Below are 16,766 nucleotides of genomic sequence, written 5' to 3'. Positions count from 1 at the left end.
TTGAAGGGATGTTTGGTAGCTTACAAAACACTCATGGAATTAGGTCTTAGGCAGTAAGGAAGTACCAAAAACTGATGCTATAAAAAAATGTCATAATTGTTGGCTATGAATTAAAATAATTTCTTAATTGATTTAGTTTCAATTAAATGTAAACTTGCTTATGACTATTGATTGCTGCATTTTCTATATTAGGCTTTTGATTTGTATTGCCTTATTAACCGCTTGCCGACCGCCTCACGCAGATATACTGCGGCAGAAGGGCACATACAGGCAGAATCACGTACCTGTACGTTCCCCTTTAATAGGCAGCCAGGGGGCGCACGCACACCAACGGCAAGCTCCGTGAGTCGGGTCGCGGGTCCCATGGACTCGATCGCTGTGGGGATACCCGCGATCGCCTCACGGGGAGGAAGAATGGGAAGATGCTGATGTAAACAAGCATCTCCCCGTTCTGCCTAGTGACAGTTTTACTGTTCTCTGCTCCCTGTCATCAGAGCAGAGAACAGTGACTGTCACACACAGCCATGCCCCTCACAGTTAGAAACACGCCCCTAGGACACACTTAACCCCTACACTGCCACCTAGTGGTTAACCCCTTCACTGCCAGTGTCATTTACACAGGAATCAGTGCATTTGTATAGCACTGATTGCTGTATAAATGACAATGGTCCCAAAAATGTGTAAAAAATGTCCGATGTGTCCGCCATAATGTCGCAGTCACAATAAAAATCGCTGATCGCCGCCATTTTTAAAAAAAAAAATTATTAATAAAAATGCCATAAAACTATCCCCTATTTTGTAAATGCTATAACTTTTGCGCAAACTGATCAATAATCGCTTATTGCGATTTTTTGTTACCAAAAATATGTAGAAGAATACGTATCGGCCTAAACTGAGGAAAAACATTGTTTTTTTATATATTTTTGGGGGATATTTATTATAGCAAAAAAATTGTCACTCTTTTTTTGTTTATAGCGTAAAAAAATAAAAAGTGCAGGGGTGATCAAATACCACCAAAAGAAAACTCTATTTGTAGGAAAAAAAGGACGTCAATTTTGTTTGGGAGCAATGTCGCACGACCGCGCAATTGTCAGTTAAAGCGATGCAGTGCCGAATCGCAAAAAGTGCTCTGGTCAGGAAGGGGATAAATTCTTCCGGGGCTGAAGTGGTTAAAGAGATAAAAATAAAATAAAATTTTTTAATTAAAATAAAAAGGATGTCATACTTACCTGCTCTGTACAACAATACTGCACAGAGTGGTCCCTTACCTCCTCTTCTTGAGTCCCCCACCAGCACTGTCCACTCTTTCTTTGTTCAGGTGCCCCCTTAGCAAGCTGTGTGCTATGGGGACACCCATTCGGGCGTGCTCCTGAGCCAGGAGTCTATGGATGCACACAGCGCTAGTAAGCCACACCTCTGCTTCCTCATCGCAGGAGTGACTGACAGTTGCAGGACCCTATGGCTCCTGCTGCCCTCAGTGACTTCTGTAAGACCAATAAAAGAGGAGAGCGGGGCTACACTCAGGACAGCGCAGGATTGGTAAGAGGAATCAATAAAGTGTTTAGGGATGAGGGGGGAACAGATAGTGGGGTGTTTTTTATCTTAATGCAGGGAATGCATTAGGTTTATAAACAGTTTGACTTTAGAACCACTTTAACTAGTTGTACTGCGGCAAGTTGGCTCCCCTGCACGAATTGGCGTCATTGTATGTCGGGCGCGCGTGCCCATTCACGAGTGGGACAGCCAACTAGCGGGTCTGGCGGAGTCGAAGTCCACCGGCCACCTCCGATTGCTCCAGAGACAGGCAGAACGGGGATCTGTCAGTGTAAACAAACAGATCCCCGTTCTGTCAAGGGAGGAGAGAGAGATTGTCTGTTCCTAGTGATTAGGAACAACAATCTCTCTCCTTTTCCAGTCAGTCCCATCCCCCCACAGTTAGAAACAACTCCCAGGGAACACGTAAACCCTTGATCGCCTCCTAGTGTTAATCCCTTCCCCGCCAGTGACATTTATACAGTAATCAGTGGCTTTTTTTTACCTCTGATCGCTGTATGAATGTCAGTGGTCCCAAAAAGTGTCTAAAGTGTCCGATCTGTCCGCCGCAATGTCGCAGTTCCGCTAAAAATCACAGCTCACTGCCATTACTACTAAAAAATAAATAAATAATAAAAATGCCATAAACATATCCCCTGTTTTGTAGCTGCTATAACTTTTGCGCAAACCAATCAATATACTTACTTTTTTTTTTTTACCAAAAATATGTAAAAGAATACATATTGGCCTAAACTTTTTTAATTTTTGGGATATTTATTAAAAAAGTAAAAAATTATGTTGTTTTTCTTTTTCAAAATTGTCACTCTTTCTTTGTTTATAGCGCAAAAAATAAAAACCGCAGAGGTGATCAAATACCATCAAAAGATAGCTCTATTTGTGGGAAAAAAAGGACATCAATTATGTTTGGGTACAGCTTCATGCAACCGCATAATTGTCAGTTAAAGCAACGCAATGCCGAACCACAAAAAATGGCCTGGTCATTAAAGGGGCAAAACTTCCAGTCCTTAAGTGGTTTTGTCTTCACCGAATACCGCTATCACCTAATACAAACATAAAATATCTGCTATATTTTAATTAGTCTGACTTAAAATTCACAACTCTGTGCACAAATGTTTTTGTGTCATGATGAATATGAAGAGAGGTTAAATTTGAAATTGGGAACTTTATCTATGTCTCATTTTAATATGATGCCACACTGTCTTTCTTAAAATTACAACCACATCCTGAGGGGAAGTGCTTACCAGAAGGGCCTTTGTTTTTTATGATATAAAGGAGTCCAAGTTTCATATCTGCTTTTCTCATTGCAACTTCCCATGTTTCTGTTCTTGTAAGATAACTGATGTGCACAAGAAACTGGTTTTCTATGTCATAATTACATATCGACCACAATATGGAGCTCATAATTATCAAAGTGCTAATTTAAAGGTGTTAAAATTAAGTAAATTCCATCCTTCCTCCAGCAGTATATATTCACCTAATCTTTGCACCCTTGTCACTTTGTTTAGCTGCCAGAAGAAGCACTAATCATCTGACATCACTAGGCCAATCATGGGGCACTGTCACATGGGAAAGGAGGAGTGATTATCATGCTCCCCCATACCTAGAAGTACCCAACATGGCTGGGCCAATGCAGAGGTATCTAAGAGTAGGTGGTGGTTGTCAGTCACGTCCTCCATGTTTCCCTACTCGTTGGGCGTTGGACACATGAGAGCTCTACACTGGGGTGGGTTCTTCTGTGCTATGGTTGTCACTGTTACTGAGTCATGTTACACACACACGGGATACCTTTACTTTGTGTCATTTTCGCTGCAATGTAGACATCTTACAGTCCAACAGGCAAAAATTTGACACTTCCCTACTCCTAACTGTAACTACAGGCTGATGTGCTGCCACTCCATACCTGAAAAAGTGCATTCCAGGCTCTATCACGCTAGTGCAGGTCCTTTGTAGGCATACTCCAGTGCTGGCATCTTCAGGGCGAACCCCAAATTAAAAGTCTCTGTTGCAGCTCATAACAACTGACATTCTCCTTCTCATGTGGGTCTCCTCTTCTGTCTTCATCCCATGCAGGTCTTTGACTCAGTTTCATGTGGGACCAAGGTCAAGTCCCTGGGCCCCCTTGGGGAAACCGGACCACTATCCCAATTTATATCACACAGAGCAAGTGGGCCGGACCCAGACAGAAAAACTCACCAAAACGATCAGGAGACTGGGCAAAACTTTAACCCCAGCCCTCTCTGCTAGAGGAGCGCCTACTGACTGCATAAGCCTGCTTACAGGCAGGAGAAGCTCATGCTTAAAATTATATGGTGGGTGGCCTCAGTGCTGATAAGTCTCTCCTGATAAAAAAGTTAGGACCAGCTTTCAAACTGACAATGGAGCCCCACAGAGTACACCTGGAAAGCCTCCCAACCAATATAATTTACAAGGCTGGGCTATGACAGCCAAGTCCTCCTACATGTATCAGGAGTTTCGGACAGACATCAAAAACCAATAGGTATGCTAAACACAACACAAAACAAACTAAATACAACAGGAGAACCTATGTTAAAAGAACTTCTCCTGAGGTATTTCATGTTTGAATGTAGTGTATTTTAACTAATTGATCTCCGGACGTTTTTACCCCCTTTATGACCAAAGCATTTTTTGCTTTTCAGCACTGTGCTACTTTAACTGCCAATTACTTGGTCATGTAACACTGTACGCAAATTACATTTTTATCATTTTTTTTCACACAAATAAAGCTTTTGTTTGGTGGTATTTGATCACCACTGGCTTTTTATTTTTATTTTTTTTGTGATATAAAGGAAAATAATATATTTTCTACTTTCTGTTATAATACATATCCAATAAAATCACATTTCTTCATAAATTTAGGCCAAAATGTATTCTTCTACATGTCTTTGGTAAAAAAGTTATAGTATAGTTTCTACAAACTATGGTATATATACTGTAATTATGCAGCTTTTACTTTTTGACTGTCTATCACATTTCTGGAGGTGCCAGATTGCCAGGTCAATACAAACATCCCACAAATGACCCTTTTTTGCAAGTAGACACCCCAAGGTATTTGCTGAGAGGCATGTTGAGTCCATGGAAATTTTTATTTTTTGCCACAAGTTTTTGGAAAATGACAAAAATACCATGGGTATATGTGGAATGACACCACAAAACACATTCTGCTACTTCTCCTGAGTATTGAGACACCACATGTGAGACTGTTTGGTAGCCTAGCCATGTAAAAGAGCCCAAAACCAATGACCACCATCAGGCTTTCACAGGGCATAATTCAATATGTTACTTCCCAACTACCTATCAGAGATTCAGAGGCCCTGAAATGTTAGGGTAGTACAAATGACAAATGACAGCCTTTTTGGAAAGTAAAAAAGTGATCAGTGACTTATAGTGTGACTGTGATAGTGTGTGGGCAATCAGTGCTAACTGACCTTGGCTGGAAGGGATGCTAACTGACCCTGATGCTATCTCATTGCTAGTGACACTAATACAATAATCAATGATAAATGCTGTACTAATGGCACTGGCTGGTTGACAATGGTGATCAAAGGGTTATTGGAGGGGAATCAAGGAGTTTTATATATGACTGAAAAGTGCGTGTAAATGTGCTGCTTCACCTCACTGTGATTCTTTCTTCTCTTCCTGAACGGAAAAGGGTTCAGAAAGAGAAGAACCTAAAAAATCCTATGTCTATGTTTACTAACAACACACAGGATAGTACTGTGATTAGCTACAACCAATCAGTAGGTCCCAGCCATAAAATCATTGGCCGGGGACTTGCTGACAAACTTGTGCCCTTTAGTCAATGACGGCAGGGAGGCGCACACATGTGTGCCCCCAAACCCAGAAACAGGCGGCGATGTACCAGTACATTGTCTGGCCTGCCTGTGCCGCTCGCCTGCAGGAAAACTACTATGGGCGGGCGGCAAGAAGTTAAACCTTGCTCAATCTAATTATGTTTTCAATGAATTGCTAAACGCTTCAGTACTAGTTTACCCTTCCCCTGTCCCTAAACACTTACCTGACTCCTCCATCGATCCAGCTCTGTCTGTACCCAGCTGCAGTGGCACTCTGCTCTCTTCCTCTTCTCACAGGAGACACAGGCAGCAGTGGGAACTACATGCTTCTACTGCTGTCAATTAAATCCTGTAAGGAGGGAGCAGAGGGTATGGCAAAAGCCACTCTGTGTAGGTCTATGGGCACACACAGCCCAGCTCGGAGCGTGCCTACATGAGTACTTTCACAGTGCATGGCTTGCTGAGGGAGCAGTGCTGACAGGGGACTCCAGAAGAAGAGGCTAGGAAGCAGGTAAGTATAGCATTTTTTTAAAATTTTATTTACAAAAAAAAAAAATCCTTTAAAACCACTTTAAAATAAATTAGTGAAACACATGTTAAAGTGATGCTAAACACACACACTGTTTAATTTACATTATCCCAACTCAAATTGATACCCAACATGTCATGCTTCAAAATTGCTCCCTCTCATGGAATGGCTACAAACTTTGACACTTAAAAATCACCATATGCAGCGTTTAGAAATTTCTACAGGTTACCAGTTTTAAGTTACAGAGGGAGTCTTTTGCTATAATTATTGCTCTCACTCTAACGATTGCGGTGATACCTCACATGTGTGGTTTGAACACCGTTTACCAATGCGGGTGCGACTTACGTATGCGTTCGCTTCCGCGCGCGAGCACGCTTTACAATTTTTTTGTTTTTTTATTATTATTTATTTTATTTTTTATTTTTACACTGTCCCTTTACAAAAAAAAAATTTGGATCACTTTTATTCCTATTACAAGGAATGTAAACATCCCTTGTAATAGGAAAAAAGCATGACAGGACCTCTTTAATGTGAGATCTGGGGTCAAAAAGACCTCAGATCTCACATTTACACTTAAATGCAAGAAAAAAAAAATAAAACATTTTTAAAAAATGTCTTTTTTTTTAATAAAAAAAAATTGTCCCTTTAAGGCCATTGGGCAGAAGTGACATTTGACATTGCTTCCGCCATCCAATGGCATTGAGTCGAGTGAGGGCCATCATTCCCTCACTCGACTTCCTGCCTCTCAGAGGACAGCATCGGGCACCTCTCCCACCACCGATAAAAGTGATCTTGCGGTGAATCCGTTGCGGAGACCACTTTTATCCCAAAGCGGACCGCCCACCGTTGAAGAAAATACCAGGGTTATGGCAGCTATATGCTGCCATAACAACGGTATTCAACGTCAAAGAACCAACGTATATCGATAGCGGGCGTTTCAGAAGTGGTTAAGCATGTTCACATATAACATAGGTCAAATAAACCATTTAATTTAAAAAGAAAAAGAATTAGAGCATACAAAATATGCAATACTAGATTAATGCACAATATGTGTATATCACCAGAGGAGAAACAAAGGAAAACAAAAAGAGAAGAAATGAATAGTGCATAAAGTATCATCAAATCGGCATGGGAGCAGGAGAGGGCTGGCAGCCTTAGGCCTGGGGGGCAAGTCCAGTCAAGTGGCCCACTGAACCACCGAATCAGCTCACCATCCATACCCACCTGGTTTTTCAATTCAGCCTCACCAGTTCCCATCACTGCAGAGTCATCAGTGCCCATAAATGCAGCTTGATGAGTGCCCATCAATGCAGCCTTACCAGTGCCCATCAGTTCAGCCTCATCAGTGCAGCCTAAACAGTGCCCATCAATGCAACCCGATCAGTGCCCATCAATGCAGCCTCACCAGTGCCCATCAATGCAGCCTCGACAGTGCCCATCAGTGCAGCCTCATTAGTGCCCCTCAATGCAGCCTGATCAGTGCCCATCAGTGCAGCCTCACCAGTGCCCATCAATGCAGCCTCACCAGTGCCCATCAATGCAGCCTCACCAGTGCCCATCAATGCAGCCTGATCAGTGCCCATTAGCTCAGCCTCACCAGTGCTCATCAAGGCAGCCTGTTCAGTGCATGGGGATTAGAGAGAGGAGAGCCGCCGGATTACACAGAGTGGGGATCTCCCGCTTACCCAGCGTGGCCAATGTCATACGAAGCACTGGGCACTGGGGCAGGGTAAATGGGGTGTATGGGGGAGGGCAGATGGGATGTGGGCGTCAGCTGGGGTTGTCAGGGTCTCTCACCTCAGCGATGGCAGCTCAGCAAGTCCTTGCAAGGCCTCCTGGGGGGTGATGACAACTTCAAGTTCTGTTGCAGCCAACGCCCAGCCCGAGCCAGTCACGTGACGTGTGTGTGTCCCTGGCATGCCCTGCCTTTGCCTAATTCCAAAGATCGGGAGTTGTAGTTTCCTGGCTGCACTGTTCTCAGTTCTCGCCACCCACCGGGAGCTTGAGCGCGGACTACAACTCCTGGAATGCAACGCAGCCGTGCCCCCGATTTATGAGTTTTTAATCTCATTAAAACATTAAACATATAAAATCAACTTTCACTGGTCATATTGTACCCTCAGAGATGTGAAAAACTGAGGGTATAAGATCTAGTTGATCCTCAGTATATGGTGAGTCTTCTGCAAGTTTCATGGACAAATCCGCTTCCTCAGGAGGAATAATGCGAGATGCTATCTATAATAAAGCATATATACTGTAAAAACAATCAAACAAAAAATACATAATTAATGATACAACAGGAAATATTGCATGGTGTGACCACAAGCAACCTTATCAACGAGGACCAGTGTCTGGAGATGGCCAAGGCTGAACACCAACACAACTGCCCCACAGCAGAAAGGGGGGGGGGGGGACAATCACACAAACCAACAACTAAAAATAGAAAATGCATGACAACCATAAAACTAGCTATTATAGAATATTGCTAGGTCAGGGGAACAAATTATAACACAAGACAGACCAAAGGTAAAGGAGAAAGCAGAGGAAGGGAAGAGGAACAAGAGGGATTAATGCCAGAAAAGTGGCACAGCAGGTTTATTGAATTTCCCCCACTAACATTTACCCGTTTAGGGTAAAGCGACACTATGGGGTTTATTTACTAAAGGCAAATCCACTTTGCACTGCAAGTACACTTGGAAGTGAGTCGCTGTAGATCTGAGGGGGACATGCAAGGAAAAAAAAAAACAGCATTTTAGCTTGCACATGATTGGATGATAAAATCAGTAGAGCTTCCCCTCATTTCAGAGCTACCCCTCAGATTTACAGCGACTGCACTTCCAAGTGCACTTGAAGTGCAAAGTGGATTCACCTTTCGTAAATATCCCCCTATATCCTGATAGCCCACTCCCTCAGCAATGATCTGATATTCCTTTTGTACACTGATGTTATATATATATACTCTGGTTTAATTACACTTTATTCCTCTCGTTACACACACTGAGATGGCACACACAAGCTTATCTTCATTAGGTGACTAGACCAGACTTTGCAGAATAAACAAACAAGCTATTTACTGAGAGTAGTTCACGATGTTGGTACAAAATGTTACATTGCGCTGCGTAAGAGGTATCTTTTACACAGTCATCTCCATTACAATGGAAGACTCAGCAATGAATCAATTAGTTGAATATAAGTCACTCAACTTCTCTGTAGCACCCTCTACCTCAGGTAGGTTGCTAGAGGTAGCAGTCAGTTAGGCCTGTTTGTTTTGATCTGGGCTTTGAGAGTAGCAGCAGGTGACTGACATGCACTTCATCTCTCTGGCACCTCCTCTGTTTCTGGAAGGTTCTGAAAGAGTCATGGCAGAGGATTGGAGTGGCATAGAGTGTATCTGGGAGCCCTGACCAATCCCCAACTAGGATTGGTAGGGGGCAGGCCTCCTATATATACTCATGCTCAGCCTGTTGTGGGAGGACTTATTCGGGTGGAAGAACTAGTGATGGAGTGTTAGGCTGTCCTGGCCTTGGAGGCAGCCCCCTTTCTGGGGGGTGACCTTGGGCCTGGAGGTCGGGAGCTGGGATGGAGCCCCCTTCATACAATGCTATCTTGGGGTGTCCTGAACAAGAGCAGGAAGAGGACAGCGGGGAGCATTGCCAGGCAAGTCACTAGGAGGAATCCATTCCGGGGTCGGTGAGTGACAGGCACAGTGAGAAGATCTGGGAGAGACATGCCAGGAGTAGATGTGGAGCCAGAGGGAGAGACTGTGATGTTGCTGGTGTTTGAGTCAAGTTGCTGCAGCTAGGAGGGTTGGCAGGACTTGCACAGGACTTTCTGGGACCAGTAGTCCACCAAGATTCAGTTAGCACAAATGTGCTTTTTCATCGCTATTGGTTGCTACACCGAATGACGGATATTGAACAGTTGAGACTTATTCAGAGTGAGGCCTAACCATGTGCTAACTGTGACAGGAATCTAGGATTGCGCAGTAGAAAAAGTGATGTTCTGGAGGAGTAAGGAGCTTTAGAGACTGACAATATAGATCCAAAATCATTTGTTCAATCTAACAAGATCAATTATCTGGGCATCCTATGTCTCTTTCCCCATCCAAGTTAAATCCCCTCAATAAAAACAACAAAAACAAGCTTAAGGACTGATCATTGTCTGGCAACGTGTGACCGGAAGTGAATGCCTGGCTGAGCAAGGTGACAGGTGGAACCACTACACTCAGTGACCCTACGGGGCCATCGCTACATCTCCATAGTTAACAATCCCTTTTTGGCAGCTTGACTGCTTTTCAAGGATTTAACCAGGGCAATGGTATAGGCTGTGCAATGGCGAGACTATAGAATGTTAAGGCTGTATGATAGTGAGGCTGTACAATGGTGCACGTACCTTTAGCTCAAACACTTCCTACGCATAAACTGGCTCTTACCACTTTCTGACTCCAGGTTCCTCCAACACTAACAATCACACTGTAGGATTTATGGCCTCTCTTGCTCTCCGATAGAACCAAAAAAACACTACGCCCCATGGAACACTCCTATATAAACCCTCACAATGGGAAGTTACTTTGCCTCTTGCCAACACACCGATGCACGCAATTAACCCCATAGGCACTGGGCATTACACACAATGCCCATATTAATGCCTGCGACCATGCTCACCCATACAAACTTTCTTGCCACTTCTTTGCTCCATCACAGCCCTCACACCGATGCCCTGAAAGAACAGGAATTCTATTTATGGGAGAACATGTAACCTCCCCATGTGCCAGTGCTTGGGCCTGAACAACCAGGCCAGGCCTAAACTCTGTCACATGGTGGTGGTCTTGAGGGTGGGATTTGGGTGGTGGCAGTGGCGTCATCCACTATTTTAAGTTTCAACACTGGAGCATACTTAGGATTGGATTGGTGAGGGGTGGACTATCAGAGGGTACTCTAATTCTGCCCCAAATTAGCAAGTGACATTGTCTTTTTAAGTAAAAAGAAACTTATAGTTCTGATCTCAAATAATGTTGCCTTTTTATTTTACAGATTGAGGACTTGAATCGGAAGATTTTGGACCTCCGAGGGAAGTTCAAACGCCCAGCACTGCGGAGGGTACGCTTGTCAGCTGATGCCATGATGCGAGCACTTTTGGGCACAAAACACAAGGCAGCCATGGATCTAAGGGCCAACCTCAAACAAGTGAAGCAAGCCAAAAAAGATGAAACAGATAAGGTAAGTGTTGTATTGTTGTATGGCTGTGTGTTTGCAGAGCTAAATTTTCCATAAAGCAGTTATTTCCATTAGAAATGGTAACAATGTACAAATTCTAGTTATTTTATTTGTACATTTTCCTTGTATTGCCATCTTTTGATACTTGAGGATACATCTAGCAAATCTGTGAATTGAAGAGCTGCAGAGGCCACATCTCTTTATTTTGTTGGATATGCTGCGGCTGTACAGTATAACAGATTCTTGTTCTAGTTAAACAGAGAAAAAAAAGTGAAACTTTACAAAACAGTGTACATAATTCTATATGCCTATGGCACCATGATGTCTCAATATGTCAAATTAATAGGCACTTCAAGGGCATTTGACTTGAGATACACCTCTAATAAATATTTTAAAAAGGGAGAGCAAAGCCAGAGTTTTTTTAAAAAGAATGGACAAGGCCGAAATCTATCCTTTTAGAGATCTTAAGGCCAAGTTCCGGTCAAGACCTAATTTTAGGAAGGTCAGAATGCAGGCACATAGTAATCTCTGGGATTTAAGTGCCTCTGTTCACACCAGCACTTCCAGGTACAATAGTAGAACTTTTTAGCAGTGGCTTTTTGTTGCTTTTTGCAAGGTATAAATGAAAGACTCTGAGACTATTCTGTCTCCCAAGACCAGGGGTTCAACAGCCATACTGTTAAAGCCAGGATTTGTGAAGCAGGATGGAGCAGGGGGCCCTGATTCAGATCTGGCCTGTTGGGAAGAGGCCAGAGGCCATGTCCTAGTATGTTTATGTACCAGGTTCTTCTGGGCTAGTATGATTGAGTGAAAATCACCATCTTCTTCGTTTGCTCTATCTTGTGGAGCAGATGAGGTAGAATTTGCACTGGGGAGAAAGCATAGATTAGCCTGAGCTGAGACCAGGGGATTTTGGCGCCAGACTTGACCCACAAAGCCTTCCAAGTCTTCCACAAATCCCACTTACCAATGAAGAGACGCTGTCAATTCTAAGAGTGGGGGATGTCTGTTACAGTTTGCCTTTTTCTAGGATCCCAACCCTGTGGGTTCAGTTACTAATTACTGATTTCAGAGGAAAATAAAGTAGCGTAAAAACTCTACCCCCTCACCAGTTTCTTCCCTCAAATAAACCAACACTGCCCAAGAAAAGTCAGATTTGCAGAATGCCATGAACCATCTCTGGTCCTAGGGAGTAGTTGTGCCATTACCCCTTATAACACAGACTCATAGGTTTGCATTCATACCAAAGCCCAACTGAGGTATTCCTTCTATTCTGGACCTAAAATCTCTCAACAAATACCTTCAAATCTTCCTCTCCACTACAAATCTCCCCTACAAATCTCATCCCTTAGTACATCTACCCTCTCCCCTTAGTAAACCACCCCCCCCCCCCAGTACAGATCTTCCCCCTTTAGTATAGGTCCTCCAGTACAGATGTCTTCCCCTTAGTACAGCTCCCCTCAAGATAGTTCCCCCTTAGTACAGATCAGATCTACCCCAGACACAAGGCCATCTAGTTCAACCAATAGAAAAAAAACACAACAAATAAATAAATAAATAAAAAGCCTCCATATACAGAATCCTATAACTGCAGTTGATCCAGAGAAAAGCAAAAAAAAAAACAAACATATAAAGTATGGTCCAATATGCTCCAACAGGGGGAAAATTTCTACCTGAGCTGACAGAAGGCATGCTTTGAAAAGCAAACCATTGCTTGTGTCATACAAAAAACAATGGCATTCTATAAGGCATGTTCAGATCTCTGCAGTGCGCTAAGCTTTGAAAAATGGGGCTTTTCACATCGTGTTGTCCAAATGAATAGTGAAAATGCATTATAACAAATGTTAAAAAACAGTATCTAAAAAAATAAAATAAAAAATATGTGGATATGGGTGTATGTACACCTTGCCTGTTACCTATACTTATGTTTTATTAAGAACGATATCTGTGTTTCCCTGTGCCACACAGGATAAACTGGAAGTTGGTGACTGGAGAAAAAATGTTGATGCCCTGAGCGGAATGGAAGGCAGGAAAAAGAAATTTGAATCCTCTGGCGCTGTGCAGTCCTAAAAAGGTACCATTATAGTTAAACAGTTAATTATGTAGACTGTAATCCCTCCCTAAATGAAATACCATTCAGTGTGTCGGGTGTTTGTGGCAATGGCAAGCAGGCATTTAATGGGAAAATCAAACAGCGGGTAGCAAAATAAATACTGGATGTTAACTGCTGGCAGGGTGTCAGGATAATGACCATCAACAAGTACACCATCATGTATTTAGTCCCCAGGATAGTGCGGGCATGTACATGGTAGCAGCAACCACAGCCTAACTTCAAGTCCATTGCTGGATTCTCTACACTCCTACATTGTTCTGCTTTTTGTTATTGCATATCATGGCCTCTTAAAACAGAAGTTCAGCTATGAAGAAATGACTTACTCCAGATCCATTACTCCATTCCCCATCACATTTGGCTTTATCAGTTATACTGACAGTTAATGAAGTGCACATGTGCTATAGGATGATTGTGTACATCCCCAAATATAGCCAAATCTTGGGCAACTGTAATCTTATTTTCATGTATTTTTAAAGTGTAACTCCACTTTTCCTTGCTTAGGTGCATGCAATATATTGCAAATATATCAGAAAATTAAATTGCAGTGTCACAGCTGCTACCTCTACTTAAACTCACACAATAATTCCACTAACTTCTTACAACCGGCCAGCTTTTCTACCTGAATAATGAGTCATGCTGTAGTCACATGATCAGTCCAAGTCCATTGTTGTAATATTAAAAAACTGCAGACAACAGCAGGGATTACATGAGCAAAATATTACATTCCTGGGAGGAATTTGAACACCAACAATGTCCAGAATGCTCTTAAAAAACAAAAACATATCTGAATTTTTTTGCCATTTTTAGAAATCATAGCTATAGAGTGTACCAGATATCTGATGGCTTCTGAAACTAATATCCTAATGTATTTTGGCCCATTGTATATTTTTCTCATTTTTTTTTCTTTATTTGGCTTCTTCCAAGTACTCTGATTCTCCCCAGAAACCTAAAAAAATTTATCAAATATTTACCCTAATTTTCTTTTCCTGCTTAACTCCATGGTAACACACAAATGCCGTGGAATTAATCAGGAAAGGAAAATTGTGGTAAATATTTAATAACAATTTTCTGTTTTTCTGAATAACTGAATGGCTGCATACAAATGGGAAATAACTAGTCACAAACAAGAATGGGATGCAGAAAAAATAGGGTTTCATGGCTTCAAAATTTATGGAAATTTCTGGACATCTTTAGACTCACATCAAGGATAAGAGTCCGGTATATATTTTTAGGGGAAACCCTTATTTTTTTAACTTTTTTTCATGGAGTCCCCCAATAATATCATACTATCATCTACGATAAGGGTCTGGTATAGGTGAGGTAAAACCCTGGCTGTTTGTTTACCAACAAAAGGTAGCAGACAGGAGCTGTAATTTTCAGGCAGTTTGAGGTATATAAAAGCCCTCACCTTGTAAAACAAGCCATTTAGTTTAAAATAGAAATGAAATGCAATATATTTGTGTATAGAGATAAAAACATAAATACCTCTTTTTCTCCTTCTTTATAAGTGATCACATACCCACTGTTCTCAGCTGCATAAGAGCTAGGAAAGGAGAAACAGCAGCACACTGAACTTCCCAGAGAATGGCTGTGCAGAGGACGTGTGGCAGGTCAAGTCTGGTCATTGAAGGGCAGTAGGCTGAGCTCCCAGCACAGCTAAAAAAACTGGCTCATGCCTAGTGTGATCAGTTTTTATTAGGAAAACAGAGAGACTGGCAGGAACACAAGGTATTTCACACAAAGGAAGCATTACAAAGAGAATAGGATAATTTTTCATACAAGTACATGGTACAGCAGGTACATATCAGGAATATGAAATGTTGGGTTTACACATTTTTTAAACTTCATTTTTTTCTCTGCAAATGTCAGTTTTGCTGTAGTAGGTTGTATACATTGTACAGATGAGTTAGTTCACAAGCGGGTTAAGGGCTTCCCTGAGGCATGTTATTTAAAGCAATTTTGCATGTCTAATATTTCTTTTCAAGCATTATTAAAATCACTGCTCCCTTCCAAATTGAATTTTTTTAGAAATTGTTTTTGCTATGATACATATTCCTCGGGGCAGTGCCCAGCCTCCCCCACCATTTGTTTGATAATCCCTTGTATATTAGTGTAAAAAAAAGGTCATTATTGATTTCTAAAAATTCAGCTCCTTTTGACTTTAATGGGGTTCAGATTCAGCAGCCACACTTTAGTAAAGTTCTCTGGACCCATCCTGAGTCGATCTATGTTATGTTCAGCTGATCACTACTCTTCAATAACCCCACAACAGACTTTACCCATCTTTTCTTCATCACTGTGAGGGCGTCTACCCCTTCTGGAGATACCACAATTGACCTAATGATTTGCAACTTGTATATGCCAGGAGTATAAAGAGGCTCATCTAGTAAACTAAGGCAAGTGGGTCATCTGAGCTATTTGTAGAATACATTGATTCTTTTTCTTTTCTGCATATCAAACTGCCTTTATATAACACCAGTATATTTTTGAAAAAACAACAAGCCTATATGAAAAATCTGTCATATACAAGTAAAAGAATTAAAGTAGGAGTAAACAGCCATGTGTGATTTTTACCGTTAGGTAAGCCTATAATAAGGCTTACCTATAGGTACAGTAAATATCTCAGTTTAGGAGATATTTACTTTAGATGCACCCGTGCCGCTGCTTCAGAGCCGTGTCATAAACAGCGACTCCTGCGCGTGAATGACATTATCGCAATTCATATCGCGTCAGCCTGCGAACCCGGAAAGAAGACCGGGTGAAGATGGAAGCGCCTTCAGTGGTGACAGCGATGCATACTAGCACATTATGACTTAAACTGCCCGGTGTCTATTTTTTTTAATGCGATTTACTACAACTTTAAAAAGAAAAATAGGAGCTTTGCATGACCTTATACTTCTCTTAGCTGTCTGTAGTTTGTTTATGAACAGATTTAGAACAACTTCCTTGAAGCAGGGCGGGCACATATTGCAAATTACTTTGTATCTCTTGTTTAGGAAATTATCTTAAGGAAATGTAGAATGTGTAAGCATTGCATAAATAAAGGGTAACCTTTATACTTTGTTGTATGTTTATCTCAGGTCAGAAGATGGATCAGTCAACATCATCCTGCAGAACCCATCGCCCCTTTGTGGAGGTGTTTTTTCCATTTTTTATATTTAGTGATCATTATAAAAGAAACTCACCTTTTCCAAATTACATTTACACACCACTTCTGTCTCTTTGTCATTAACAAATAAACTGTTTAAAATACATTTCGCCTTTTTTTTGTTATATTGCTACATCCTAGCATATTATTTGCTGACAGAATGAAACATTTAATTAGCATTTTTGTGGCTCATATACAGCAGCTTTTATTTATTTATTTATTTTTTTACTTTTAAATTGACTTGGGAAATGTTAGAACCTATGTCAAGATTTTATTGCTGTTTGTGTCCTTGGAAGATTCGCCCTCTCTTTTTGTACCAGTAGCCACTGTCGCAAGAGGGTTGATTTACTAAAACTGGAGAGTGCAAAAACTGGTGCAGCTCTTCATAGAAACC

General features: G+C 41.6%; 1 protein-coding gene across 1 annotated transcript in view; it reads left to right on the top strand.

Moving 5' to 3' along the window:
- LOC141110081 (troponin I, cardiac muscle-like) overlaps positions 1-16,477 on the top strand; it is a 39,266-nt gene extending 22,789 nt beyond the window's left edge. Inside the window, exons 5-7 of the mRNA XM_073601304.1 lie at positions 10,929-11,114; positions 13,080-13,185; positions 16,305-16,477. Of these exons, the coding sequence (XP_073457405.1) occupies positions 10,929-11,114; positions 13,080-13,181 (288 nt within the window). The 3' untranslated portion in view covers positions 13,182-13,185; positions 16,305-16,477. The remainder of the gene's footprint in view (positions 1-10,928; positions 11,115-13,079; positions 13,186-16,304) is intronic.
- Positions 16,478-16,766: the final 289 nt, after the last annotated feature.

The sequence above is a fragment of the Aquarana catesbeiana genome, linkage group LG10 (genome assembly GCF_042186555.1).
Source record: "Aquarana catesbeiana isolate 2022-GZ linkage group LG10, ASM4218655v1, whole genome shotgun sequence".
NCBI classification, from domain to species: domain Eukaryota; kingdom Metazoa; phylum Chordata; class Amphibia; order Anura; family Ranidae; genus Aquarana; species Aquarana catesbeiana.
This window is presented reverse-complemented; position numbering and strand designations above follow the sequence as displayed.